Source organism: Sphaeramia orbicularis, unplaced genomic scaffold (genome assembly GCF_902148855.1).
Source record: "Sphaeramia orbicularis unplaced genomic scaffold, fSphaOr1.1, whole genome shotgun sequence".
Classification (NCBI taxonomy): domain Eukaryota; kingdom Metazoa; phylum Chordata; class Actinopteri; order Kurtiformes; family Apogonidae; genus Sphaeramia; species Sphaeramia orbicularis.
Window position 1 is genome coordinate 9,231 of NW_021941596.1, and position 17,021 is coordinate 26,251.

The window sequence follows — 17,021 nt, forward strand, 5'->3', positions numbered from 1 at the left end:
ACAGGATAGCAGACAGGCTAACCTAGCATGTTAGTGTTAGCACACACAATAAGGCATTAACCACAAGGTAGCATACAGGCTAACTTAGCATGTTAATGTTAGCACAAACACAGTAAGGCATTAACCACAAGATAGCAGACAGGCTAACCTAGCATGTTAGTGTTAGCACACACACAATAAGGCATTAACCACAGGGTATACAGGCTAACTTAGCATGTTAGCGTTTGCACACACACAATAAGGCATTAGCCACAGGATAGCAGACAGGCTAACTTGGCATGTTAGGGTTAGCACACACACAATAAGGTATTAACCACAGGATAGCAGACAGGCTAACTTAGCATGTCAGCGTTAGCACACACACAATAAGGCACTCAGTAAAAACTCAACATTATCAAACTCAAACTCAACAGAATTCTTCTAGGATGAGTTGGATCTTTCAAACACAGTGACAGAAGTTTGTCCTCCTTTAACTCATGATAATAACTTTAATAAACTTTTTGAGCAGAGCTCAGCTCTACAGTAACTGTCCTCCTAATGATCACATGACCTCAGCTGACAAACTGAAATCAACACCACCAGGTTCAACAGAACAACTCAGTCAAACCCACAGAACCACATTTGGACTAACAGCACCTTCCCTTAGAACCTCCATCATTGTAGTTCTAGTGGTTCCATGTGAACAGCTGGACCATTCCAACTATGGAACTATAGGACTACAGCTGAAAATACAACAGAACCCTTGGATCAGATAGAAATGAATCCAAACGCTAACACAGACCAAAGAAAACAGAATTTACAACAGAAATGTCACTAATACAGGAAATACACTGGATCAGTGGATTACCATATCTGATCAACTTAGAGTTGGAGTTGATAGATCAGCACAAATACAAATGAATATTGTCAGATGGCGTAACACTCAATGTTTGGAACTATTGGCCGCACCTCCGCAACCCAGAAGGAGGTGCATTTTTGTCCACCATTTTTTATAACAAGAGTCTATGGAAGTGTGGTAACTCTGTTTATCTATGGCTCTGCACCTGCCTGGTTCTGTTAAAGTCCAGGTGAAACAGTCACATGAATAAGTCCAGTCTGTGAGTAAAGTCTGATTAGTGTTAATTAGTGTTAATAATGAAAAAAAAAAAAAAAAAAAAAAAAAAAAAAATAATAATAATATATATATATATATATATATATATATATATATATATATATATATATATATATATATACACAAAATACTACAGAACAGGTAAACACTGTGTACTGAGGCTTAAATTAACCCAGTTTGTACGTATATCATCCAATGGACTAAATTTTTAAATTCCACAGTGTTGTTGTGCAGTAAACAGAATCCAGAGTGATTTTCTTCTGAGGTATTTGGATCTGAGGGTCAGCGTTAATGAAGAAGAAAAATCTGAACAGATTTAACAGAGGAAAACTGAATAAAAATCAACTGAGTCTGACACTTCAGATCTACAGCTGAATAAAAAACACATGTATGAAAGTGAAAAATGAAAATGTGTTTGAAAGAATTTGAGAGTTGAATTAAAGACCAAGAACTGAACTATGAATGGATGGATGGATGGATGGATGGATGGATGGATGGATGGATGGATGGATGGATGGGTGGACAAATGGATGGGTGGATAGTTACTTGTATGTATGATGTTCATGACTCAGACTCTTTACTTTTACTTACAGATCCTTCTTTGATAAATAAACTATTATAATAATTCAGTTCAATGTCACATGTTCATGTCTCGTCCATGTCCATCCTTGGACCTGGGTCCATGTCCATGTCCAGGTGATCTGTGTCTGTCTTTGTCCTCAGGTTCACCTCCACTGCAAAGAATACTCCTAAAAAAGCAGAAAATCTGTACGTGAATAAACGGGTGCATGGTTCTGTTTCCACTGAAGGCTATATTTCATGCACCAGGTTAGCACCAGGTTAGTAACAGATTTAGTACCAGGTTTAGTACCAGTTTAGTACCATGTCTTCAGGTTTAGTACCATGTCTTCAGGTTTACTACCAATTTAGTACCAGGTCTTCAGGTTTAGTACCAGTTTAGTACCAGGTCTTTGGGTTTAGTACCAGGTTTAGTACCAGTTTAGTACCATGTCCTCAGGTTTAGTACCATGTCTTCAGGTTTAGTACCAGTTTAGTACTAGGTCTTCAGGTTTAGTACCAGATCTTCAGGTTTAGTACCAGGTTTAGTACCATGTCTTCAGGTTTACTACCAATTTAGTACCAGGTCTTCAGGTTTAGTAGTTTAGTACCAGGTCTTTGGGTTTAGTACCAGGTTTAGTACCAGGTATTCAGGTTTAGTACCAGTTTAGTACCAGGTCTTCAGGTTTAGTACCATGTCTTTAGGTTTAGTACCAGTTTAGTACCAGGTTTTCAGGTTTAGTACCAGGTCTTCAGGTTTAGTACCAGGTTTAGTTCCATGTCTTCAGGTTTACTACCAGTTTAGTACCAGGTCTTCAGGTTTACTACCAGTTAGTACCAGGTCTTTGAGTTTAGTACCAGATTTTGTACCAGGTCTTCAGGTTTAGTACCTGTTTAGTACCATATCTTTGGGTTTAGTACCAGTTTACTACCATGTCTTCAGGTTTAGTACCAGTTCAGTACCAGGTCTTCAGGTTTGCTGCTCACATTCATCTGAACCTGGATCTAAACCACTTCTTTATTATTCATCACTGGTGTGTCAGTCCATCTGTCCGTCCATCTGTCTGTGTCTCAGCTGTACGTCCGTCCATCCATCCGTCCTCTCTGGGTTCCAGACTGACATGGACGTGGCCTCCGGGGCTGATGGGGGTTTTGGGGTGGGGTGTGTGTGCGTGGGGGTGGGGTTCACAGTGAGTGGCAGGTGAGATACGCCTGTACAGAGCAGAGTGCTGATGAGCGTGCTTGGCGATGGCTTAGCGCTTTCCCATAATCCCACTGTGCGGTCGACTTTCATGTGGTGAATGTTCAGGCTGATAAACGCCGCTTCGCTCTGAATTAAACATGACTGTGGCGCCGTGACAGACGAGGAAACACTCAGCGCCCGCCGCATATGACAACCTTTAGAAACCAGGAAGTAAATAAACACCATAGGGCCTGATGATGAGTTCACTGACCCATAAGATTACGAAATCACAGCGTCATCCACTCAAACCACATCCTCTGTTTTCCTTTAATCACGTTCTGTTTTACATCCGTTTTCTTTTTCCGTCGTTCCCACATGAGTCACCGTTACAGCCAGAGTGTATGATTTCATGTCATTTTCACCTTGTCTTTTGGTGTCATCTTTGCTTTTTTCATTTTGTCACTGATGCCAGTTTGTGTTTTTCAAGTTGTTTTCATCTTGTACCTTATGTCATTTGTTTTTTTTTGTTTAACATGTTTTTTCATTTTGTCTTTTTGTCGTAACATTTTTTGTTTTCGTAACTTTTATGTCACTTTAATGTTATTGTGTCTTTTCTTTCATCTTATTGCAACTTTTTTGGTCTTTGTCTTTTTGTGACTCTGAAGTCATTTTATTTCATGTTCATTTGTTTTTATTTGTCATTTATATCATTGTCTTTTTCATTTTGCTGCGATGTTCACGTCACTTTCCTCTAGTATTTTTTCCATGTTCTTATCTTATTGCAACATATCTTTATTGCATTTTTTTGCAACGTCAGTCATTTCCATCTTGTGTCTTTTCCATCATTTTGTCTCTTTTCTTCTGTGTTTGTTGCATCTTTTCTTTCTTCATCTTATTGTGATTTTTTACATTACTTTTGTCTTGTACAACAGCTTTAATAGTAGCATGGCATTGTAAACAGACGATAAAGCTCTGACACACATGGTTTTGGTCCTGATGTAACATTAAAAAATACAGACGAAAAAGATAAAAGACACAAGACATACGACTGTAAAATAAAAAGAATTTAACAAACCAAAAACACAAAAAAACACAAGACAAAAGGGATGTGTGTGTGTGTGTGTGTGTGTGTGTATATATATATATATATATATATATATATATATATATATATATATATATATATGTATATATATACACACAAAGAAACATACACAAAAATATACATAAAAAACAAAAATATACTATTATACACATATATACACTAATACACAAATATACACTTATACACAGAAATATACATACCTTTACACACAAATACACATTCAAATATGAACAAATATACACAAATACACACAAATATACATAAATATACACAAAAATACACAATTATACACAAACATACATGAATACACACAAATATAGACGGAATGGTACACAAAAACACACAAATAGACACTAATACACAGAAATATACATACATTTACATAGAAATACACATTCAAATACACACAAATATACACTTATACACAAAAATATACATAAATATACACAAATATACACTAATACACTCAAATATACATAAATATACACAAACATACACTAATACACACAAATATACATAAATATACACTAATACACACAAATATACAGGGAATTCTACACAAATACACACTAATACACAGAAATATACATACATTTACACACAAATACACATTCAAATATGAACAAACAAACACTAATACACACAAATCTCCACACATACATGACTTTTGTCTTGTGTTTTTGTATATTCTTCATTTGTTGAGTTGTATTATTTTTATGTCTTCTGTCTTTTAAACCGTCTGTATTTTTTTGTTACGTCCATAATGTAAACCCGTATCTAATCTCATCCCTGGTTTAAACAGTGTGTTTCAGCTCTACTGTTTCAGGTGTTTCATTTCCTGTTGGACTGTTTTGGGTTTTTTTTTAAATTCACGTTGTGTTTTCTCTCTCCACCACATCTTCCATTTCCTTCTTTTCATGTTTCCATGTGTCAGATCGTCACACAAACAGCGTCCTCATTAACTCCTGCTGTCAGATCAGATACCTGAACTGCCAATGCCGCCGCCGCCGCCAGGCAAATAGTGTCAGAGCTGCAGCAGACGCAAATAAACCAGGATTAGTGTGTTTGTGTCCGTGTCGTCCAATCGGAGCACAGTCTAATCGACTAAAGCTGAAAACTGGAACTAAAGCCACCTGTAAACTAGCAAAAATGTAACTCAACTCAACCAAGTCTAATCTATGGCATTGGGTTTGTGGGCGTCGACCTTCAGGCTGTCAATTTTTACCTTCAGCCATCAGATTGTCAGACAGTGTGAACGAATTGGATCAATATCACTGTGAAAACAATCAGAAAATATCGTTTATTCCAATTTGATGGTGTTTTTTTCACAGTCAGTGCTCGTCAGTCCGTTCAGTTTATGACTGACCACTGCTCCACCTCCGTCATTGGCTGGTGGAGAGGAGGCAGAGCCTGAACTGTTGGTGAGAAATGTTACAAAGTCAGACTAAAATAAGCCCATCCTAAACCTTAAATCAGACTAAAAATAAACCCATCCTAAACCTTAAGTCAGACCAACAAAAACCCATCCCTAAACCTTAAGTCAGACTAAAATAAGCCCATGCTAAACCTTATGTCAGACTAAAATAAACCCATCCTAAACAGGCTAAATTCAGTTTCATATGAACTAAACTCAGTGGATGTTGCATTTCTCTGTATTTTCAAACAATGAAACTGAACTTGTTTGTCTTTTGCACTAAACTAAAATAAAGCCTGACTTAACCTTGTGTTTGTACTCTGAGACTAAAGCTAACGTAAACCCTCTTTAAGCTAATGTTAACCTCTTGTGTTTCCATTCTCTAATGCTAACCTAAACCCTCTTTAAGATAATGCTAACTTCCTGTTTCCATTCTCTAATGCTAACCAAAACCCTAGTTAAGATAACGTAACCCTCTTTAACCTAATGCTTACCTCCTGGGTTTCCATTCTCTAATGTTAACCTAAACCCTCTTTAAGCTAACGTTAACCCCCTCTGTTTTCATTCTCTAATGCTAACATAACCCTCTTTAAGCTAATGCTAACCTCCTCTGTTCCAGTGTCTAATGCTAACCTAAACCCTCTTTAAGCTAAGGTTAACCACCTGTGTTTCCAGCCTCTAATGCTAACGTAACCCCTCTTTAAGCAAACATAACCCTCTTTAAGCTAACATTAACCACCTGTGTTTCCAGCCTCTAATGCTAACATAAACCCTCTTTAAGCTAACATAACCTTCTTTAAGCTAATGCTAACCTCCTCTGTTCCAGTCTCTAATGCGAACCTAAACCCTCTTTGCTAACGTTAAACCACCTGTGTTTCCAGTCTCTAATGCTAATGTAAACCCTCTTTAAGCTAACGCAGCCTTCTGAAGATAACGCTAATGTCCTTGGTGGTCTTTGCAGACTCTATGACGGTGCGGAGGGGTAAGAAGCTCAGCATCACCATCCAGGAGCACATGGCCATCGATGTTTGCCCCGGTCCAATCAGACCGATCCAACAGATCTCCGCCTACTTCCCCCGCCTCTCTCCCACTTCCCCCACCCCCGTGTCCCCTAACCCCGCCTCCTCACCGCTGTCGCTGAGCCCCGGCGTTGTGGCGCCTGGGATGGGCGGGGCCAACCTGCTGTCCCCAGTGTTGGCTCAGGGGCGGGGCCAGGGTTGGGGGGGCGGAGCCGGATCATTGTCGTTGACCAGCAGCGTGGACACGTCGGTGGAGATGAACAGTGACGACAGCGACGACTGCAGTAAGTCCATGGCAATAGGGGGAGGGGGGGTATTTACAGTAAATACTGTAAGTAAATAAATAAATACAGTAAATACTGTAAAGTAAATACTGTAAATAAATTCAGTAAATACTGTAAATAAGTAAATACTGTATTTACAGTAAATATAGTATTTACAGTACTTACTGGATATACAGTAAATACTGTAAATTAAATACAGTAAATTTCAGCAAATACAATAAATAAATTCAGTAAATACTGTAATTAAGTAAATACAGTAAATACTGTATTTACTGTTAATAAATAAATTCAGCAAATATTGTAAATAAGTAAATACAGCAAATACTGTAAATACAGTGAATACAGTATTTACTGTATTTACAGTGACTGAGGACTGAACACGATGATGCTTTAGTCCTAAAACCAGGATAAATGTAGAGGGCGGAGCTAATGAAGCCGACTAATCGGTGCTTGCTCTTTTCTTTCTTTATTAATGTGAAGGTGTGATGGGTTTGGTCTGACAGATCTTCCGTTCTGTTTCCCTTAATGAGGACTAGATTGTGTCTGAAAACTCCAGGCTTTGATCAAACAGGACACATTTTCAATAACAGGAGGGTTTTCACCCACAATTCCCTGCAAGGCTCAGGTTTCATCAGCGTCAGTTTCACCTCGGCGCTGAAGTTGACGTGGGCGGAATCAGAGTGGAGTTGAACCACAGATGGTCGGGTTATGACGAGACGGACGCAGGGTTCAAGTAGTCCAACTGCACAATATACACAACATATACACAATATACACAACATATACACACAACAACTACACAATGGATGGTTCAAGTAGTCCCACTACACAATATACACAACATATACACAATATACACACCATATACACACAATGACTACACAACCCAGAAATGCACAACATATACACATACAATATACACACAACGACTACACAACTTGGAAACACACAACATCCACAACAGTACACATGGGGTTCTGTCCTCACATGGACTAGAACATGAGAACAGACACACATTCTACTCCAACTAACAGACAGTCAATTATACCAAGAAATAAGTAAAGGTTAAATACATGACACTAGTTCGTTCAGTTTGGTTTGATTCATTTTGGCTTGGTTTGGTTCGGTTTGGTTCAGCCTAGCTTAGTTTGTTTGTTTTGGATTTTTTTGGTTCATTTTGGCTCAGTTTGGTTCAGTTTTCAGTTCAGTTTGTTTCATTCCAGCTTAGTTTGGTTGAGTTCAGTTCGGTTCACTTCAGTTCGGCTCTATTTGGTTTGGTTCATATTGGCTCGGTTTGGTTCGTTCTCAGTTCAGTTCGGTTTGGTTCATTTTGTTTTGTTTTGGTTCAGTTCGTTTCGGTTTTCAGTTTTCGGTTCAGTTTGTTTGGTTCAGTTAGTGTCATTTTGGTTCAGTTTCAGTTTGGTTTAGTTTAGTTTGGTTCATTTTGTTGTGTTTTGGTTCATTTTGGCTTGGTTCGGTTCAGTTTTCAGCTTAGTTTGGTTTGGTTCATTTAGTTTCAGTTCAGTTCAGTTTGGTTCAGTTAGCATCGTCGTTGTTTTCAGTTCCGCTGTGGTCCAGTTGGGGTCACTGTTCCACAGCTACAGCCCTGGGTCATCCTGACAGATGTTTCCTTTGTCGGATCTTGTGTCTTTGTTAAACCGCGTTCCAAATGTTTTGTCTTTTTAATCTGAACCTCGTGCATCCTAGTGGCGTGTGATTGCGCAGTCGCCGTGGTGACAGGAGGTGGGTGGTTGTGATGTTTGTGATGTAAATGTGTTTTGTCAGGTTGTGTATGTGCAGCTCAGAGCGTCCCAAGTATAAATGTGCCTTAAAGCTGCTGCTGCTTCACTGCACATGCTGGATTTGGACCATCAAATGGCGGAAACCCTGTCCCTGGGAGCAGCAACGGCGATGGCAACGGCAGTGGCAACGGCGGCGGCAACGGCGGCGGCAGCGGCTGCGCTACTGAGTCCAGATCCACAGTTTACATTAACCATGAACATATAATAGAACCAAGTGAACGGAACACAGCTGATGTATATTTACACCAGTGACTGTAACCCTCTAAATCAGAGCCACAGGAGGGGGGGGTGGGGGGCCCAGTGGGGGGGGGCAGGAACATACATATGAACATGTTCCTTCTGATGTGTTTAAGAGGATTTTACGCGTCGACATGTGACGGATCTGATCCACATTCACATGACAGATGATGATTCACTAAAGTGGATTTAGACTCACAGCAAGGGAGTGAAAAGAGACACATAAAGGACACACAAAGTACACACAACACAACAAACACAAAGGACAACAAACACACAACAGACATACAAAGCACACACAAAGGACACACAACAAACACAAGACAACAGACAAAGGACACACAAAGTACACAAAACACAACAAAAACAGACACACAAAGAACACACAAAGGAGACAAAACACAACAAACAACAACAACAAACACACGACAAGAAAACACAAAAGGAGACAAAACACAACAAACACAACAACAGACACACAACAACAAACACCCCACAACAAACACACAAAGGAAACAAAACACAACAAACACACAACAACCACAGGCACACAACAACAAAATGAGCAAGAAAACTCAACAAGAAACACACAACAAGAAACACACAATCACCAGACACACAACACAATGACCACAGAAACACAACAATAAACACGCAACGACAAACATACAACAACCACAGAAACACAACAATAAACACAACAAACACAACAATGACAACACAACAACCACAGAAACACAATGACAAACATAATCATCACAGAAATACAACAACCACAAAAATAAAACACCTCCAAAAACACGACGACGACCATGGAAACACAACAAACACAAAACACAACAAACACAAACACACAACACCCTAACCCATGGTTGTCATGTTGTGTTCAGTGTTTTGTTCATATTTGTTGTTTTCCATCCTTTGTTGTGTTTGGTTTTGTTGGTTTTACTTGTGTTGTTTGTGTGTTTTTGTTGTGTTGTTGTCGTCCTCAGGTGCATTTGTTTGTGTCTTTGTTGTCGTTTTTGCTGGTGTTGGTCAGATGTACACGTGTTCATTTGTGTGTGTTGTTTCTAATCCAAACTCAAACACAATCGACTCCAATGAATAAACATGTTTTATTGTCTCTTTGCTTTGACATGTGACCGTGGCCATGTGTCACTGAGTCACATGACTCCGCCTCCTCTTCTTCTGTTGTATTTCCTGTCCTCTGATTGGTTGGTTGTTTTTCCATCTGATTCTAATTCAGTGTTTGTGTGTTTTTTTTCAGCTGCTTTGGGAACGTTGGAGTTTGAACTGAGATACGAACAGAGCAACAGTGAACTGCACTGCACTGTACTGAGAGCCAAGGTACACAACAGACACACAGTGAGCTGCACTGCACTGCGAGCCAAGGTACACAACAGACACACAACAGACACACAGTGAACTGCACTGCACTGAGAGCCAAGGTACACAACAGACACACAGTGAACTGCACTGCACTGCACTGAGAGCCAAGGTACACAACAGACACACAGTGAACTGCACTGCACTGAGAGCCAAGGTACACAACAGACACACAACAGACAACAGAATAGAGAACAACACTGAACTGAATTTGTGTTTGTTTTGTTGTGTTTGTGTGCATTGTGTTAGTGTTTGTGTGCATCTCTACCCTCTGATTTCCTTCCTTAACTCTGTCCCTTCATTAACTCTGTCTTAAACCCCTTTGTTAACTCTGTCCCTTCGTTAACTCCATCTTAAACCCGGTGGTCGTTGTCTATAAACCTGCTGATGCGTTCGTGTGTTGTGGTTTTTTCCTCCTTCCATTGGTCGTGTCTGTTTAATGTGATTGAGGCTGTGACTGATTCACCTTCATTCAATTAAACCCAGAAATCGACCGTTCTGTCCTGGATCAAATTTAAGGTCAGTGTCCTCTGAACATGTGTCCACTCAGTAAAAACCAGAGTAAAACCATCCACATCCACACGGACGTCCACATAGACATCCACACAGATGTCAACACTGATGTCCAAACAAACGTCCACACAGATGTGGTTAAATAAAGGTCAAATAAATAAATAAATAAAGTCATTATATTGTTTCTTTCTTTGTTTTTTCCTTCAGGGTTTGAAGCCGATGGACTTTAACGGTTTGGCCGATCCATACGTTAAACTGCACCTTCTACCTGGAGCCTGCAAGGTACAAACATCCACCAAACACCACAGACGACCGTGGTAAAACAACAAATGAATCCACCTTCAAAACACACTGACACTGGTATAATCCCCCTTTAAAACACTGGTATACTTCACCTTTAAAACACTGGTATAATCCCCCTTTAAAACACTGGTATACTTCACCTTTAAAACACTGGTATAATCCACCTTTAAAACACTGGTATAATCCACCTTTAAAACACTGGTATACTTCACCTTTAAAACACTGGTATACTTCACCTTTAAAACACTGGTATACTTCACCTTTAAAACACTGGTATACTTCACCTTTAAAACACTGTGTAAAAGGCTGAGTACAAAGGCTGAACCCAAAAGCAAGACCACAAGAAACCAATAAGGTTTAGTGTTTTTATTAAACACTTTAACAGGGAAAATGGAACAACACAGAGAATATATAATTCCTGTGGAGCCTCTGGTTCCGGGGATAAACGTCTGGGCTGCGGGTGGTAACGACAGGCGATCGGCTGGGCCGAGCCGGGAAAACCCCAACGGAATCCCCACTAGGGACAGACAGAGGGTGGTCAATAAACAAGCCAGGTCATACACGGAAAGACAGTCATACAAGCAACGGTACATGGGGGACAGGCTAACTCACGGTAGTAATCCAGGCGGAGGTCGAAGCACAGGTGATCGTTGGAGGCTGAGGTAATAAAAGGAGCAGGCAGAGACAGAGTCGGGTAAACGAACCAGGTCGGGAACAGGCAGGCAGGATAGGAACAGGCTGAATCGATGGTCGAGGGACGAAAACAGGTCAAACACGGCAGACAAACGAACAGGATCCAAGAAACGCTGGTAAGTGAACACAAACTAGTTGTAGAGCACAAACTGGCAACTGAACAGGGGAAGACTGAGGGTTTAAATACACAGGAGGGCGGGAAGACAATGAGACACAGGTGGAGATAATCAGGGAGGAGTCAGGTAATCAGGGAAAAGGTGAACACGATCAGGGAGAGGAAGTAAAGACAACAGACAAGACACATGAGGGAAACTTAACAAAATAAAACAGGAAACGACAAACAAAACAGAAAAGACAGACAAAGTCCAACAGCTGACATGACACACTGGTATAATCCACCTTTAAAACACTGGTATAATCCACCTTTAAAACACTGGTATACTTCACCTTTAAAACACTGGTATAATCCACCTTTAAAATACTGATATAATCCACCTTTACAACACTGGTATACTTCACCTTTAAAACACTGGTATAATCCACCTTTAAAACGCTGGTATAATCCACCTTTAAAACACTGGTATACTTCACCTTTAAAACACTGGTATAATCCACCTTTAAAACACTGGTATACTTCACCTTTAAAACACTGGTATAATCCACCTTTAAAACACTGGTATACTTCACCTTTAAAACGCTGGTATAATCCACCTTTAAAAGACTGGCATACTTCACCTTTAAAACGCTGGTATAATCCACCTTTAAAAGACTGGCATACTTCACCTTTAAAACGCTGGTATAATCCTCCTCCTCTACAGTCTACACCAAGGGTTTAGACTTAAATACCATCAAACTAAAGTCGGTTCACTTTTTAAAACTGTTAAACTCTGAAGAACACGGAAAAAATCTGAAAAACCAAAGTCCAATCTTATGTTTGTCCATGTGTTTATTGGGTCCACGGGTGATGTGGTCTATTTTAATTATTATTTTCTTTGTTTTTTGTCTTTTTTTTAATTAATTAATTAATTTATTTATTTATTTTTGTTTTTGACCATTTTCAATATTATTTTCTTCATTTTTGTCTCTTTTCATTATGATTTTCTTTGCTTTTGATTCTTTTCATTATTATTTTTGTTTTTGTCTCTCTTCATTATTATTTTACTCATTTTTGTCTGTTTTCATTATTATTTTTTTTTGTTTTTGTCTGTTTTCATTATTTTCTTTGTTTTTGATTCTTTTCATTATTATTTTCTTTGTTTTTGTCTCTCCATTATTATTTTACTCATTTTGTCTGTTTTCATTATTATTTTTTTTGTTTTTGTCTGTTTTCATTATTATTTTCTTTGTTTTATTCTATTTTCATTATTATTTTCTTCGTTTGTTGTTCATTTTTATTATTATTTTGTTCGTTTTTGTCTCTTTTCTTCACTGGTCTTATCTTTACATTTGCTCTTCAGGCCAATAAGTTGAAGACCAAGACGATCCGAAACTGTCTGAACCCGGTTTGGAATGAAACGTTGACGTATGTTGGAATCACAGAAGAAGACATGCACCGTAAAACCCTAAGGTAAGAGACGTTCAGGTGGGATTCAGTCTGTTTACTGTGAACCGGAACCAGAACCAGAACCAAGACTAGAACCAGAACCAGGACCAGAACCAGAACTGAGACTAGAGCCAGAACCAGGACCAGAACCAGAACCAGAACCAGAACCAGAACCAGGACCAGAACCAAGTCCATCAGGTGTTTGATCCATCAGGTGTTTTACAGATGAGGACTGTTGCAGGTTCTGATAGAGCTCGGCTCAGAGGGGGAGGGGCTGGGGGGGTAGGTGGGCGTGGCCAAATGGAGGCTGAAGGTTTCATCTGTGTAAAGACTCAGTGAAGCCGTCATGGAACCGTGAACATGTTTCTACTCATCCGTCATTTGTCTAAAACTCACCAGGACACATACAATCATGAGGCTCCGCCCACAACGCCATGCTTCCCCCAGGCGTTAATGTGAAGCCGGTCCACGTCTCTGTTTTCAGTTTCTGCCTCCAGCGTCAGGTTTTGTTGTTTACATCTTGTTACATCTTTGACGTTGAAGTTTTAAAGAAACGTTTCATATTAATTGGGTGAAAACTGACAACTTTTTAGTAAAATCCTGACACTCTTGGACATTTTTAGTGCTTATTGTTGGAGTTGTGGTGAGAATTTTACACATGGAAACAGAACCGGAGTTTAATGGAAATAAAATATTCATCAGTCTGATATTCAATGACACAAAGGCTTTCAGGGTAAATAAACATTACATTATCTTACCCACAACCCTTTTGTCCTGCAGCTCCGCCCCCTGGGGTCCATATATGGTTTCCTATGGTTCCTCTGGTCAACATGCATAATCCTGGTGAACAATAAATAAACAACATAAGCAACAAAATAAGCGAAAACAAACAAAATAACCGACGAAACAAACAAAAATGAAGATAAATAACACAAAAAATGAGCAAAAACAACCAAGATAAGCAAAATATGAAACCAAATGACTGAAATAGACACGTAAATAAACAGAAATTAATGACATAATCTACACAATGAGCAAAATTTATCAAAATAGTCAACAGGTCAGACCACTAAAATAATAACATAGAAACATAGAAATAACGACAACTACAAATTTTCTTTGTTTAAGTGTAAAAAAAACCCCTAAAAAACCAAAACATTAAATATAAATTTACAAACTATCATTTAACAAAAACTGAAATTTGTAAAAAAAAAAAAAAAAAAAAAAAAAAAGTAAATAATTTTGTAATGTAGTTTGACTTTTTTCACATGAAACCAAGGACAACATTTGTAGTTGTCATTATTTGTCAGTTACTACCTCCGCCAGGAGGTATTGTGATCACTTTGCTTTGTGTGTTTGCACGTCTGTTTGTTAGCACGATAACTCAAAAAGTTATGGACGGATTTTCATGAAATTTTCAGGAAATGTTGATACTGGCACAAGGAAGAACTGATTACATTTTGGTGATCAGGGGGAGCAGATCTGTCTTGGCAGAGGTCTGCGCTCTCTGAGTGCTTTTCTTGTTATTCTATTATTTTACTGGCATTCCCATCAGACCCTGAACTAAAACCACTTCAACACTGTAATGTCGCCTTGACATCGGAAAAACACCACGAAACAACGTACTGAACAAGAGCTGGTGGTTTATTATTATGAAATCAGAGAAGAACGTTCAAAGTTATGTCTACCCATCTTGCGATGGTACATGGTGCATTCAAAGACCACCTAGTGTCGGAAATCACATCCACCATTCATTACATCTCCCCCTCTTTTGAGAAAGCAATGTTCACATTAATATTATTACGTCACTCCACCCAGTCTCTGTAACCATAACTACTTAGTATGTCAACAATCAAATATAAACAAGAACTATATCTTTAACACAGCTGCAATGTGCAATAGCTAGAGAGCACTTTTTTTTTTTTTTTTTTTTTTTTTAACAGCATCTTATAAGGGTTTCATAACATTACATTCTTGCTTTTACCAAAATAAAGCATTTCTCTTTTTAGAGCAAAATATCTTTGAATACAACACAAGAAACATTTAATATCCTCTTACTATGGCTAGAGATCCAACCTAGGGGGTGGCTTACTCACTCGGCCTGAACGAGTGACTGTAACTGTCTCTGTCCCTGTCTTTGGTGACGATGAGCTCTCAGTGGTAGAACCACTGATCTCAGGGGCAGGATCTTTTGGAGAACCGCTAGCAGCTGGATGTGTGGGAGCAGCAGGCACTTGCAAAAGGTGACACCGGTTACGCCTGTAACATCCTCCTTGAGGTGTGACCACAACATAAGACCGGGGAGTAGAACAGTTACTTTGTACTATCCCTGGTGTAGTCCATTGTCTCTCATTGTCCAGTTTCATCAGGACCCTATCTCCAGAGTCCAGCAGTGGTAAGGGACGAACTCCATTCCTGCGGTTGTAGTAGAAAGCCTGTTTCAGCTTAGCCGCAGCATCCGCAGAGCGCATCTCCTCTCCGTTTGGCCAGCTTGGATCCAGGTTAGTGGACAGGGTCGGCAGCGTTGTTCTGATCTTGCGGCCCATCAGCAGCTCCACTGGGCTAAAGCCTGTAGAAGCAGTGGGAGTGCTCCTATAAACCATAAGAGCTAGGAGGGGGTTTTCCTGCTTAAGGATCCCTTTTGCTATCTGCACTGCTCTTTCTGCATGTCCATTACTTTGCGCGTAATGCGGACTGGATGTAGTGTGGACAAAATCAAACTCTCTGCTAAACCTCCTGAACTCCTCTGATGTAAACTGAGGCCCATTATCACTAACGAGCTCCTCTGGAATACCAAATCTAGCAAATGTGGCCCCTAGCCTGCCTATAACCTGAGTGGTTGTGGCTGCTGGTAAGTTCAGAATCTCAAGGTAACGAGAGTAATAATCAGAAGCTACCAAATAGGTTTGCTTGTTGTACTCGCATAAGTCTACACCCACTTTTTGCCACGGTCTATCTGGCAGTACTGTTGACATGAGTGGTTCCTTAATCTGGGTGTGTCTGTTTTTGGTACAAAAATCACACTGTGAAACTTTAGCTTTTATGTCTTTGGATATCCCTGGCCACCACACCAACTGTTTGGCTCGCTCTCTGCATTTCACTAAGCCTTGGTGACCGTCGTGAATCCTCTCTATTATCTCGGACCTCATGGAGGTGGGAATGACAGTTCACCCCGCACTTTGTAAAAATCCCTGACAGCTTCGGGGACCTGCCTTTCATACTCTGACCAGCCTGTCTGAGTGAGCTGTTTCACTAACTGAAGCTGGGGGTCTTGGGCGGTGAAGTCTCTGATCTGCTGCAGTTTCTGAGGGGTGGCTGGTAGATGGCTAACTGCTCCGATGTGTGCCGTCACGTCTTCCTCCATCTGATCATCGCTGACATGTTCCAGTGGACCCCGAGAAAGTGCGTCTGCCACTGCTAGGGTCTTGCCTGGTGCGTATACTGCTTCTGCATTAAAACGCATCAGTCTCATCAGAAGTCTCTGGCACCTTAGTGGGACACTGTCCAAGTCCTTGTTATTCATTAAAGGCACTAAGGGCTTGTGGTCAGTGATCAATGTGAAAGTCTCGAGTCCAATCAGGTACTTCTCAAAGCGCTCACAGGCCCAGACACTTGCCAGGCATTCCTTCTCTATTTGCGCATACCTGGTTTCCGGATCTCGAAGTTGTCTGGAGCAGTACGCGACTGGCTTCCAATCTTCTCCATGCTGCTGTAGCAGAACTCCGCCAAGCCCATAACTGCTGGCGTCAGCCAACATCATCGTGGGCATGTTAGCATTGTAGAAGGTGAGCACTGGCGCAGATACCAGTGCGGATTTCAGTCTCTGGAAGGAGGATTCCTGCGCTGAACCCCACTGCCACTCTGATC

At 40.1% G+C, this 17,021-nt stretch overlaps 1 protein-coding gene across 1 annotated transcript in view; it reads left to right on the plus strand.

The window, feature by feature from the left end:
* The first annotated feature begins 6,340 nt into the window (after positions 1-6,340).
* The window catches only part of LOC115416355 (double C2-like domain-containing protein alpha), a 31,230-nt gene continuing 20,549 nt past the window's right edge, over positions 6,341-17,021 (plus strand). The window contains exons 1-4 of the mRNA XM_030130098.1: positions 6,341-6,677; positions 9,984-10,063; positions 10,823-10,897; positions 13,069-13,178. Of these exons, the coding sequence (XP_029985958.1) occupies positions 6,341-6,677; positions 9,984-10,063; positions 10,823-10,897; positions 13,069-13,178 (602 nt within the window). The remainder of the gene's footprint in view (positions 6,678-9,983; positions 10,064-10,822; positions 10,898-13,068; positions 13,179-17,021) is intronic.